General features: G+C 46.7%; 1 protein-coding gene across 1 annotated transcript in view; it reads left to right on the top strand.

Moving 5' to 3' along the window:
• Positions 1-3,849: 3,849 nt before the first annotated feature.
• Positions 3,850-13,292, top strand: part of PRKX (protein kinase, X-linked) — a gene marked incomplete at its 5' end in the record, with an annotated part of 75,609 nt that continues 66,166 nt past the window's right edge. Inside the window, 1 exon segment of the mRNA NM_001258204.1 lies at positions 3,850-4,018. Within this exon segment, the coding sequence (NP_001245133.1) occupies positions 3,850-4,018 (169 nt within the window).

Here is a 13,292-nt window from a genome sequence, read left to right as displayed (position 1 = left end):
GCGTTGACGGGACTGACCACATCTCCCAGGGTAGTGCAAAGATCCGCTGTAGTGCATAAGTAACATGTTTTGAGTTTTGTATGTTTATAACTCACACAGCTCAGAGAAAGGTTTAAAGAAGTCACAGAAGCGTGAAAAAATCTGTTGAGTCATAGCTGTTGTTCTTAAAGTAGGCATGGAGAATTCTCTCTGTTGAGGGTCAAATACAAGTGCTAAGAAGACAGAATGTTATGCAATAAACACAGCCAAGTAGTAAATGGGTTCCTTGGAGTGGGTGATAGAGAAAGGTAAGTAAGGAGGAAGGAACCAGACAGAGGAAGAAAAGTCAGGGACCATATTCATTGCATTATTAGAATTTTAAGGTGTGGCAAGAATTTAATGTTTCCCAGTAATCTGTATGTTCTGTTGGAAAGAAGAGCAACAGGAGACTAAAAGGTTACTCTGTTGCCCATTTCATAGGTCCAATCCCAGGCAAAGCTTGGGTTGGATGCCAGTGTTCCTGATTCCTAATTGTGTTTTATCCAGTTGAAACATCAGTGGCCATAGTCAAACACCTAAACTGGATCAGTTCACAGTCCTCAAAGCCCTTCTCCTACTTCCTGTCTTTGACCTCATTCCACCTAATTTTGTCCACACCATGTCGTACTGTAATAAAACCTATTTTATTTCCAAATTAACTAAGAGAATATACTTTAAAAAGTGTTACTATCTCGTTGTTTACTTCTTTTTAAAAAGAAGTATTTAACACTTGTCAGCTATTGACGTTGTTTACTTCTTACACTTTTTCTTTATCTTGTAGTTCACTTTCTATTTCTGCCATAATAAAATATTCATTATCGGAGACTTCACTTAAAAGCAAAGGTTACTTCTTCTCCTCCCTTCCCAGTCTGCCCTAAGCTAGTAAATTCATCATTCGTTAGCTCATATATTTTACAACATGGGGATTTTAGTTTACAGCAAATACTCTTAAGTAAAATTGGTAGCTTAAGTACAACTTTTTCTTTTCATGTTACCATGTGCAATCAATGGCATTCCGGACTCTTGGAAGGAAGTCCATTGTATGGTTGTGGTCTTTTTTTTTTCTTCTCAAGCCAGTCAAAAATACCCAGTCACAATTTAAAAAATTATCCGCCCTTGATGGTGCATGCCTGTAGTCCCAACTATTTGGGCAGAGGTGGGAGGATCACTTGAGCCTGGCAGGTCAGCACTGCAGTGAGCTATAACTGTGCCACTGCACTCCAGCCTGGGCAACAGAGAGAGACCCTGTCTCCAAAAAAAAAAAAAGACAAAACAATGTAACGTGATCTACCCTCTAAGCAAATTTTCGTATATACAATTTCACTATTGTATGTGTGAGATTTTTATATACAAAAATTTCATATATCAGTTCAGTATTGTTAACTATATGAACTGGGTGTATGGTAAATCTCCATGGTTTATTTATCTTGTTCAACTAAAACTTTGTATCCTTTGACCAATATATTTCCCCTTCCCCCTCAAGCCCTGTCCTCTGATAACTACCTCTCTACTCTCTGCTTCTATGAGTTTGACTATTTTAGATTCTGCATTAGTCCATTCTCACGCTGCTCATAAAGACATACCTGAGACTGCTTAATTTATAAAGGAAAGAGGTTTAGTGGACTCACAGTTCTACATGGCTGCGGAGGTCCCACAGTCATGGTGGAAGGTAAAAGGAGGAGCAGAGTCACATCTTACATGGCAGCAGGCAAGAAGAGAGCGCGAGCAGGGGAACTCCCATTTATTAAAACATCTGATCTCGTGAGACTTATTCACTATGGGAAAAACCCACCCCCATGATTCAGTTACCTCCCACCTGGTCTCTCCCATGACTCGTGGGGATTATGGGAGCCACAATTCAAGATCAGACTTGGGTGGGGACACAGCCAAACCATGTCAGATTCCTTGTATAAGTGAGATCATGCGATATTTAATATTTGTTTTTCTGTGCCTAGCTTATTTCACTGAACATAAAGGCCTCCAATTCCATCCATGTTGCCGCAAATGACAGAGTTTCCTTCTTTTTTAGGGCTGAATGGTATTCCATCGTGTATATGTACCATGTTTTCTATATCCATCTGCCCTTGGACGGACACTGAGGTGGTTTCCATGTCTTGGCTGTTGTGCATAGTGCTGCCATAAACATAGCAGTGCAGGTGTCTGGAAGATCCTGGTTTTCTTGAGTTTTGCGATCTAGCATAAAGCAGGCACAGGAGTATCAGCAAATGAATGGATAGGTAAATGGATCAATATTGATTAGTGAGCTTTGCTCGTCAACAGATGCTGGTTCCTCAGAAGGATACACTTCCAAACCGTCCTTTGTCTGAATGTCAGTTTCTGAGAAGCCTGCTCTGCTGTCTGGGGTGAAGGTGATCACATAATATGGGAGGGCAGTTTTGTTTTAGTTGCTCATCTCTGTCGGAAGCTGTGGATGGGTTGTTTAAAAATATTGCTGAGGAATGACTTGCATGTCAGTAAGGGGCTGCTAACGCTGGGATCAAGGTAGATCAAAGGCAATTTAGGGATACTCTAGAAATCCTGCATCAGTCGCAGTGGCTCATGCCTGTAGTCCCAGCACTTTGGAAGGCCGAAGCAGGAGGATCGCTTGAGCCCAGGAGTTCAAGGCTAGCCTGAGCAACGTAGTGTGACCCCCTCTCTACAAAAAGTACAAAAATTAACCGGGTAGGCTGAGGCGGGAAGATTGCTTGAGCCCAAGAGGTGGAGGCTGCAGTGAGCTGTGATGGCGCCACTGCACTCCAGCTTGGGCGACAGAGCAAACTCATTTGTTCCCAACCCAAGAACATTTATGTTACGTGAAGAATATTTCAATATGTGCGTGAACACATGCACACCTTGTGAGATCAGTGTATTACAGGAAGAAGAGGAGGATGAAGAGGAAGAAGAGGAGAAGGAGGAGGAGATAGAAGGAGGAGGAACAAGCAAAGCTTGTTTAGAGATTCTGATTTTCTCTTATATCTCATTGACTATTAGATTTCTTCATTTAGATGCACCCCAGTGAGAGGAGGAAGTAGAGGAGGAGGAGATGGAGGAGGAGGAAGAAGTAGAAAAGAAAAGGAAATAGAGGAGAGGAGGAGGAGGAGGTGAAAGAGAAGGAGGAGAAGATTGAGGAAGAGAAAAAAGAGAAGGAAGAGGTAGAGGAGGGGAAGGAGGAGAAGAGAGTGTTTGGATTGAAACTGTCCCAGCAGAATACTGTAGAGCTGTTGGTTTTCTCTGGTATTTGTAGTGGTTGCCGTTGTTGTTGTTGTTTTCTGTTGTGGGCACCTACAGCACTTCATCCCAATCCACGGCAGATTGTAGAATACGGACTCCGTGCTTTGAGCAAGCCTTCGTGTGCGTTAAGGAAACAGCCGTGTTGAGGAGGGCTGTGTTTTACACCCTGTCTGGATTTCTGATGAAACCAGAGAGCCTGAAGAGAAAAAGGCATGTTGCACAAGTCCATTTACTGTTACTCTAATGCGTCTCCATGTGGGTGTGTGGGGCGTGTGGGTGTGCTGTCTGCAAAGACTGATCTGCAGATATTGTGGCCAGTTTGTCTCCAAATTGAAGAACCATTCAGAGGCAGATGGCTCTCTCTGTTTCCCTCTCTCCCTCTTTCTCTCTCTGCAATTTCTGTATTCAGTGGAAAATTCCAGGTGAGCGCCTCTCACTAAATGCCATCAGCCCACGTGTGCCGTGACACTCAGTCTCTGAAAGTTTCGCTTGGGGTCTGTGTTTGCTGTCCTGGTGCAGCCCCCCGCTGATTGCGTGGCTGCGGTGGTTTCTCCCTTTGCCAGGAGACTTAATGGCTCTGTCGATTTCTTCTCTCTCTAGGCACTGGGACGTTCGGGCGGGTGCACCTGGTGAAGGAGAAGACAGCCAAGCATTTCTTCGCTCTCAAGGTGATGAGCATTCCCGATGTCATCCGCCTGAAGCAGGAGCAGCACGTGCACAATGAGAAGTCTGTCCTGAAGGAAGTCAGTCACCCGTTTCTCATCAGGCTGTGAGTCCCCTCCTGAGGCCTCTCCCCACACACCCTCCCTAGGCCCCTGTGTGTCTCTTCTTGTAAGAAGCAGGGTGGGCCGAGACCGTGGCCTGCGTGCAAAGCCTCAGGCCACAGCAGTCTCCACCTGTCAGGTCTTATCAGCCTCTGATCTCGGAGCTGGAAAACCTCCAGGGCTCCTGACCTCCATGGCTGACCAGGTCCAAAAAGAAATGCTCTGTGTTCAGAAGTCCATGCCCAAGGCCCCTAGCTCCTCTCCTGGGTGAGCCAAGTATCTCTGCCTGGAAAAGGATGCAAGAATCTTTGTCTCCTCACCTCCTTGGGTTCTGCTTCTATAGCTCTCTGGAGAACTGGTTAAGTTGATTTTTAAGGGACCACAGTCTTTTGGACGGGGCTGGGCTTCAGGTTTCGTGGGTTTCTGGTTGACTGTGGATGAGAGATATCCCATTTAGATGCAGCCCACACCCTTCCAGCTGATGGTATACAACAGTCTTATGTCCTAGGGTAGGTGTGTGAGTCCATTCGGGCTGCTATAACAAAGGATCTTAGACTCGGTAATTTACAAATAACAGACATTTGCTTCATGGTTCTGGAGGCTGGAAAGTCCAAGATCAAGACATGGCAGATTCAGTGTCTGGTGAGGACCCGCTCCCTGGTTCATAGATGGTGCCTTTTTGCTGTGTCCTCATATGGTGGAAGGGGCGAGGGATCTCTCTGGGGTCCCTTTTATAAGGGCACTCATCCCATTCATGAGACTCCACCCTCATGACCTCCCAAAGGACCCACCATCTAACACCATCACCGTGGCAGTGAGGATCCAACATAGGGATTTGGGAGGACACAAGATATTCAGACCATTCCAGCAGGGTAATTCCGTTTCCAGCCAGGTGTCTTAGACAAGGATGTCCTGCGTGTCTCTCCTTTCCCTCCATGGGTGCCTTCCATCCAATTCCCCAAGTCTTCCCTCTGCCGTCTTATTGCCACGCCTCTCCTGTCCACCTATCCATCTTCTGCTTTATCTGGGTCCCGTCTCTCTGCCCTGATTTTCTGTACTGGCGTCCCTCCTACCTGATCTTTCTCTCCCAGCCTTGCTCCCCTTGAAGACATTCCTCACTTTATAGCCTCACTAGTCCTCCCAGGTACCTCTGCAATGACCTGCCTCTCTCTGGTCATTCTCAGGGAACTCCTGAAGTATCCCATATAAAGCCCCAGCAATGCGGCATCCTCCTACCAATATCCTCATGGACTGGCCTCCTGCCAGCACCTCCCTGCAGGAGAAGGTAGAAGGTGCTGTTCACCCACTCACTCCGGTGCTTCTCCCAGGCCACCCTTCATTGACCGGCCTCCTTCTTTGCTCTCATCATTGTCCTTCACTTCCCCCATCTAAGAAACACCTACTTGTTTTCCCTCATTCACCTGCTGTCCCCGGGACACAGGGTGCCTCCCATCATATTATTGAAGCACCTTGTGTGTACCGGAACAAATGCACCTGCCTTCTCCTCTGGACCCAGTGCTGCCTGAGCTTCGAACAAAATCATACGCAGAGGATGGGCATGGTGGCTCATACCTGTAATCCCAGCACTTTGGGAGGCCGAGGCAGGTGGATCACCTGAGGTCAGGAGTTCAGACTAGCCTGGCCAACACGGTGAAAACCCATCTCTGCTAAAAATACAAAAATTAGCTGGGTGTGGTGGTGCACACCTGTATTCCCAGCTATTCAGGAGGCAGAGAAGCAGGAGAATCGCTTGAACCCGGGAGGCTGAGGTTGCAGTGAGCCGAGATCATGCCACTGCATGCCAGCCTGGGTGACAAGAGTGAGACTCTGTTTCACAAAAACAAAGGAGTTCTTTTGAAGGCTGGGCTTGCAGGTGGGACCCTTCCCTTTCTCGTTTGCTTTGTTGCATTTTTCTGTGGCTTGCAGGTGTCCTAAGCATGATACTGTGGGGTGTGCCTGAAATCTTGGGTGAGGGGCTCCAGTTCTGGGGATTCCACCCTGTTGAAGGTCGAATTGTGTCTCCTGAAAAGATATGTTGAAATCCTCACCCCGACTCCTGTGAATGAAATTGGAATGCTATTTGGAAATAGGGTCTTTGCAGATGTAATTAAAATGCAAGTGGCCAGGCACAGTGGCTCATGCCTGTAACTGTAGCACTTTGGGAGGCTGAGGTGGAAGGATCACTTGAGCCCAGGAGTTTGAGACCAGCCTGGGCAACGTAGCAAGACTCAGTTTCTACAGAAGATTAAACAATTATTCAGGTGTGGTGGTGCACACCTGTGCTCCCAGCTACTAGGAAGGATGAGGCAAGAGGATTGCTTAAGGCCAAGAGCTCGAGGCTGCATTGAGCTGTGATGCCACCACTGCACTCAAGACCCTGTTTATAAAAACAAAACAAAAAAAATAAAAATGAAATGCAAGTAGGATGGACTGATTCTGCTGTACGGTGTGCTTTTAACCTTGTGTGACTGGTGTCCTTACGAGAAAAGGAAGGAGACACAGACACAGAGACGGCCGAACACCGAGAGGAGGACACCTTGTGAGGATAGAATTAGAGGTTGGAGGAATGGTGCATCTCCAAGCCAGGGGACTCCAAGGATTGCCGGCTACTCCCAGAACCTGGGAGAGAGGCCAGGGACAGATTCTCCATCAGAGCCTGCAGAAGAACCAACCCCACCAACACCATCATGCTGAACTTTGGATTTGGGGCTCCAAAGTCATGAGAGAATACCTTTCTTTTCTTTCTTCCTTTCCTTTTCCTTTTCCTTTTTTTTTTTTTTTTTTTTTGAGACAGAGTCTTGCCCTGTCACCCAGGCTGGAGTGCAATGGTGCAATCTCGGCTCACTGCAGCCTCCACCTCCCAAGTTCCAGCGATTCTCCTGCCTCAGCCTCCCGAGTAGCTGGGACTACAGGCCCGCACCACAATGCCCAGCTCACTTTTGTATTTTTAGTGGAGACAGGGTTTCACTATTCTTTCTTTCTCTTTTCTATTCTTTTTTTTCTTTTCTTCCCTCCCTCCCTCTCTCCCTTCTCTCTCTTTCTCTCTCCTCTCCTCTCCTCTCCTCTCCTCTCCTCTCTTCTCTCTCTCTCTCTCCTTTTCTCTCTCTTTCTTTCCCTCCCTTCTTCCCTTCCTTTCTTCATTTCTCTTTCTTTCTTGATGGGGTCTCACTCCTTCTTGCCCAGGCTGGAATTCAGTGGCACAGTCATGGACCACTGCAGCCTCTACCGCCTCCCAACTAGCTGAGACTACAGGTATGTGCCCCCACGCCTGACTAACTTTTAAAAGTTTTTGTAGGATGAGGTCTTGCTGTGTTGCCCAGGCTGGTCTCAAACTCTTGGCCTGAATCTCTCCTCCTGCCTCAACCTCCCAAAGTGCTGGGATTGCAGGTGTCAGCCACTGTACCTGGACTGAGAATGCATGTCTGTTGTCTGCCGCATCCCCCCACCCCAACCCTCAGTTTGTGGTACTTTGTTAATGATAGCCCTGAGGATAATGATAGCCCTCACACACACCCCCTGCGCCTCCTGGAGCAGGACAGCAGCCTAGGCGATGGGCTCCTGAGTACTCTACAGTTCGCAAATCTAAAATCCCACAGAAGAACCGCAGGGACATGAGAGTGGGTGGGGTGTGCAAGTGAGAGAATTCCCCAGGACGGAATTCTTGAACTCCCGCAAGTTAAAACATAGGGAGGAGCTTGCAGAACAGAGCTTTAGTTAGATAGTGCTCCTTTCTTCAAGCCGGGATAGCTCACGACTGTTTTCCTTAGCAGATAAGGTGGATTCCTGCAGGGACATGGATTCTGATTTTGATGTTCCCTACTTTCAATTAAGGAACAAAGTCATTTACGTTTCTTAAGTCTCATATAAAGCCCTAGAAACTTTAGAAATTCTGTCCAAAGTTACCTATGTTGGTTTATTTTTATCTTTTATATATATAAAAAAGTATATATATATAGATTTAAATTTAGAGACAGGGTTTTGCTCTGTGGCCCATCTTGGAGTGCAGTGGCGCAATCACGGCTCACTGCAGCCCCAACCTCCCGGGCTTAAGCCATCCTCCTGCCTTAGCCTGCAGAGTAGCTGGGACTATAGGCACCCACCACTACACCCTGCTAATGTTTTTATTTTTAATTTTTAAAAAATATATGTATATGTTTTTCACAATCTCTTTGGTGAAGATAATGTTTTTGTTTGTTTTCTATGAACAGGGTCTTGCTATATTGCCCAGGTTGGTCTTGAACTTTAGGCTGCAAGCAATCCACTTGCCTTGGCCTCCTGGCATGCTGGGATTACAGATGTGCACCACCACACCTGCCCCATTTTAAAATTTTCTGTAGAGACGGGGTCTCACTTTGCTGCCCAGGCTGGTCTCAAACTCCTGGGCTCAAATGATCTTCCCACCTCGGCCTCCCAACATGCTGAGATTACAGATGCGAGCCACCGTGCCTGGCCTATTTCAGTCTTTTAAGGAGTGAAATTTCTCTGCACCATGATAGCTTTTGAAGAGGACATTTTGGATGCTTCATGAATTGTCCTTTGCCTGTACAGCTCACCGGCTCCTCTGAGTGCTGGTTATAGTCGAATGTGAGCTGTTATTTGTATGTCAGGTCCGCCTGGTGGTGTTGCCAAAAAGCATGAATTTTTCCTCATCATTTAAAGTCTACGTGGAATTTAAGGCCACTGTTGATATTATTCTTGGGAAGATTTTATTCAGTGTTTTGGGAAAACGTGGCAGGAACTCATTTCAGAATTCTCTGATTTGGGGCTGAGCTCAGTGGCTCACACCTGTAATCCCTGCGTTTTTGGAGGCCAAGGCGGGAGGATCACTTGAGACCAGGAGTTCCAGACCAGCCTGGGCAACATAGTGAGATCTTGTCTCTTAAGGAAAAAAAATAAAAAGAAAATTCTAGCCTGGCCAATGTGGGGAAACCCTGTCTCTACTAAAAATACAAAAATTAACTGGGCATGGTGGCGCACGTCTATAACCCAGCTACTTGGGAGGCCGGGACACTAGAATCTCTTGAGCCCGGGAGGCAGAGTTTGCAGTGAGCCAAGATCGTGCCACTGCACTCCAGCCTGGGTGACAGAGCGAGACTTCGTCTCAACAACAAAACAAAACAAAACAAAGCAAAACATTTCTTTGATTTTGAAATAGTGCAGAAAACAAGGCAGGCCCTGAAGTCCACAGCTCTTGTGAAAAGTTTTGGATCTAGAGAAATGATTGTCAACAATGAGCCTTTAAAGACTTAATGGTGATAGCAGTTTACAGGTGACTTTTCCCAAAAAATTACAGAAAATGAGTTTGCCACTTGGGCATGTTGACTCACACTTATAATCCCAGCATTTTAGGAAGCTGAGGTGGGAGTGTCCCTTGCGCCCAGAAGTTTGAGACCAGCCTGGACAACATGGCAAGACCCTGTCTCTACAAAAAATACAAGAATTAGCTGGGTGTGGTGGGGGTGCCTGTAGTCCCCGCTACTCAGGAAGCTGAGGTGGGAGGATCACTTGAGCCTGGGAGGCGGAGGTTGCAGTGAGCCGAGATTGTGCCACTGTACTCCAGCCTGGGGGACAGAGAAAAGACCCTGTCTCAAAAAAGAATCCAAAAAACAATATGGACTTGGAGAGGGTGATGTAACTTAGCCCATGAGACCTCCTTAGTGACTTACTGAGAATTGATCTTTCAGTGCCCTGCAGTATTATGATAACCTGCTATAGCATTTTGCTTTTTCTGTGCATTAACACTTCAGGGACCAAGTGGCTTTAAGAACTGGATTAAAGTTGATCCAGTGCATTCAGGCACTTGGCATTCCCTGTATATAACACGAGAGAGCACGCTGGGTCTGGCCAGCCCCATGGATAAGATGCTGGAGGGTGTCCAACGTTGCATAATGAGGAGCATGTCTTAGAGGAGAATCCTAGATCCTCTGTGAAGAATGAATTTCATCCTCCCAGCTGTGCAGCTTCTCTTCTAAATGTAAGTTGCCTTGCTCAACATCTGCTTTCCATACTGGCAGTTTTAGGCCTTGGACTTCTTGATGAAAGTATAAAACAAGGACTTTAAGTGGAGGTGCCTCACCATTATGGCTGGAGGAGTCTCTGGGGTGGGGCCATCCTGCACACTGCAGGGTGTTGGGGAGTGTCCCTGGGCTCCACCCACCAGGGGCCAGGAGCAGCAACCTCAGTTATGAACAGCAGACATGTCTCCATACGTAACCAAGTGTTCCTTCAGGGAGGGAGGGCAAAGTTTTCTCCACCAGTGAACCACTGTGATGGCAGACTACCGACAGAGAGATGATGGATACGATAGGTAAGCATATGTTGAGATGGATAGGTGATAGGTAATAGATATTAAGATAGGTGTAAGTGATGGGTGATTGATAGGTGAACAGATAGATGATGGGGAGCTAATAGATGATATTAAGATAGGTGATAATAGATATTAATAGAGACAGTTATAGATGATAGATGATAGATACTGAGATGGGTAGGTGATTGATTGATAGATTAATGACTGATTGCATATAGACAGAGCTCTCATGCTAAAAGAGAGTTTCTCAGCCTCAGCAGTGCTGACACATGGGGCAGGATCATGGAGGACTGTGTAGTGGGGCATCCGGTGCACTGTAGGGTGTTGAGCAGCGTCCCTGGACTCCACCCAGCAGATGCCAAGAGCACCAATCCCATCTGTGACGAGTGTCTAAAGACGTCTCTAGATACTGCTAAGTTTCCCTTATGGGGGGACAAAAAGTTATCCCCGGTTGTGAACCACTCTGACAGATCGTTGATAGATGGATGGATGGATGGATGAATGGATGGATGGATGGATAGAGATCAGTATTGAGACAGATATTTGATAGATGACAGATATTGAGGTAGATGATAGCTATAGATTATAGGTGATTGATAGATATTGAGATCGGCGATTGATAGATGATAGCTATAGATGATAGCTGATTGATAGATAACTGGTAGCTATAAATGGTAGATGGTTGATAGATATTGAGATAGATAGGTAATTGATTGATAGATTGATGATGGAACATATTAGTAGAGTTTCTCAACCTCAGCACTGCTGACATTTGGGGCTGGAGGATTCTCTGTGGTGGGGCCATCCTGTGCGCTGTAGGGTGCTGAGCCGTGTCTCTGGGCTCCACCCACCAGATGCCTCTAGCACCCCCACTCCAGTGTGACAGCCAAAGATGTCTCCAGACATTGTCCTGTGTTTATTGTCGGGAGCAGAATCAGCCCCGTTGACACCCACTGTAGCGGATGCACAGACAGATAACTACCTGTGCGTGTGGAATCCCTTTCTCTCTTTTCTGCCCCAGCCCCTGAGCCTGTAGCCCCACTCTTCTGTCATGATTGATTGGCTTATGGGCCAAACTGTGGTTCCAGTGCCGTATTACCTATGGCACAGCAGCTGAGCCAAGCCAGTGAGTTTGGTCTGTGGTTGCAGGGCTTAGCCAGCTTTCTTCTACAGAACTTGGAAGGGAGGAGGTCTCTCCACTCCGGGCCACATCCTTCTAGTTCCTGGACGACCGCTCGCTTCTCCATGGAGAGGAGTTCATGCCAGCACCTCTTCTTCAGGGAGGGTGGATGCATCTCTTGGAAACATCTTTTTTTAAAGTCTGCAAACTTGAGTGTGGTCCCCGTCGTCACTGGTACTTGTTGGGGGTAGGAGTAAAATCGTTCCTTTGTTTTCCTGAGAGTTCAGGAAGAAAGAACACCATGTTCTCTCCTTTTATTTATTTATTTTTTTTGTTCTCTATTTGAATTTTAAAAGCAAAAATCTAGAAATAGCGCTTCTTGCTCTGTCATCACTGCCTGCAAAGCATAGAGACCAGAGTGAAGGCAGGCAGCTCCTGGATCTTCTCTTCCTCTTCTTTGGCCAAAAAACGATACACTGCATGTTTAGTATTTGGGGCAAAGCAGACGCTTCAAAAAGGGAGGCTTATTTTATTATCTATATTTTTCTTTTTTATTATTTCTTACCTTCATTCCCTTTTTCTATGTATGAAAAGGGAGGTTTAAATTCTTGCAAGAGAATGCAATTGTAGTGTCTTCTGAATAGAGTTTGCCGTTTGATGCCTTCCGGTGCCTGCGCAGGCTGAGAAGAGTCCCAGCGATAGTGGAAAAGGGGCCTTACCAGCTTTGGAGGGCAAGAGGTAGGGGGTGAAGATGAAATGGACACCTAAGGAGAATTTTGCAGGAGGAGTAGGGGTTTATTGACTGAAAGGGGTAGGTGGTGGAAAATCATTCTAGACAGGGAGTGACACGGAAGCCATGGGTCACTACGGGGGCAGGAGGGACATAGGGGAGAAATTCAAATCTGGGTTCAGCCAGGAGGTGGACACAGGAATGCAGTGAGCTCAGATGTGTAGAAGACTGCCGTGGGGACTGGGATGTGAGGAAGGACTGGCTCTGGCTCAGCTGTGCATTTGGGCTGCTGGACATTGAGGAAATCCAAGGAGGGAGAGTGCATTCCAATTTGGGAAACTGAGGGCAAAACATCTGCAGGCAACTGTCTCAGAAGAGCGCCTGAGGCAGGGTCCTTGGAGGGAGGAAGCCACAGGTGGACGGAGCCACCTAGGGCCGCTAGGTCCCCTTGTTTAAGGGCTAGTTGCAGTGGAGCCAGGTCGGAAAGTAGAACCGTTCCGGAGCCTTGCGTGGCATAGAGAGATGTTGGAGGAGATGGGATGACGACGGCTCATTTTCTTCTTCTCACGACAAAAGCCCAGCTTTATGGCAGCCTCTGGAGGGAGGAGGACCAACTTCTGTATTAGGCGTCTCCAAATTAGTGAGGCTGATTTGCCTGTTCATAAAAACAAAAGCAGAAGCGAAAAAATCCCTTAGAGGAGAAGCCATCCCCACAGACCCTGCAAATAAAAGACAGCAGATCAGCTTTGCAGATGGAAAGTGCTGCTGTCAGCTAAAGATGAGGACAGAGCAGCTCAGCCGAGGTCACTGGCGAGGAGGGAGAGGGGACTGGGAAACCTCCCTTGTCTCAGTCGTTGTCGATGACATTGACCCTTTCTTTATGTTGACGTTCCCCCCCATTCATAGATGCATAGATTGAGCTCTATGCTGGAAAACATTCTTTAAAATTTAATTTTTTTTATTTTGTTAACATATATCACATAACATTTTACATTTTACTATTTTAACTTCCTTTTTTTTTTTTTTAAAGAAATGAGTTCTTGCTCTGTTGCCCAGGCCGCAGTGCACTGGTGCAGTCATGGCCCACTGCAGCCTCAACCTCCTCAGCCTCCCAAGTAACTG

This window comes from Macaca mulatta, chromosome X (assembly GCF_049350105.2).
Source record: "Macaca mulatta isolate MMU2019108-1 chromosome X, T2T-MMU8v2.0, whole genome shotgun sequence".
In the NCBI taxonomy this organism is placed as follows: Eukaryota; Metazoa; Chordata; class Mammalia; order Primates; family Cercopithecidae; genus Macaca; species Macaca mulatta.
The sequence above is the reverse complement of the archived record's forward strand: the minus strand, read 5'-3'. Positions and strand labels throughout refer to the sequence as shown.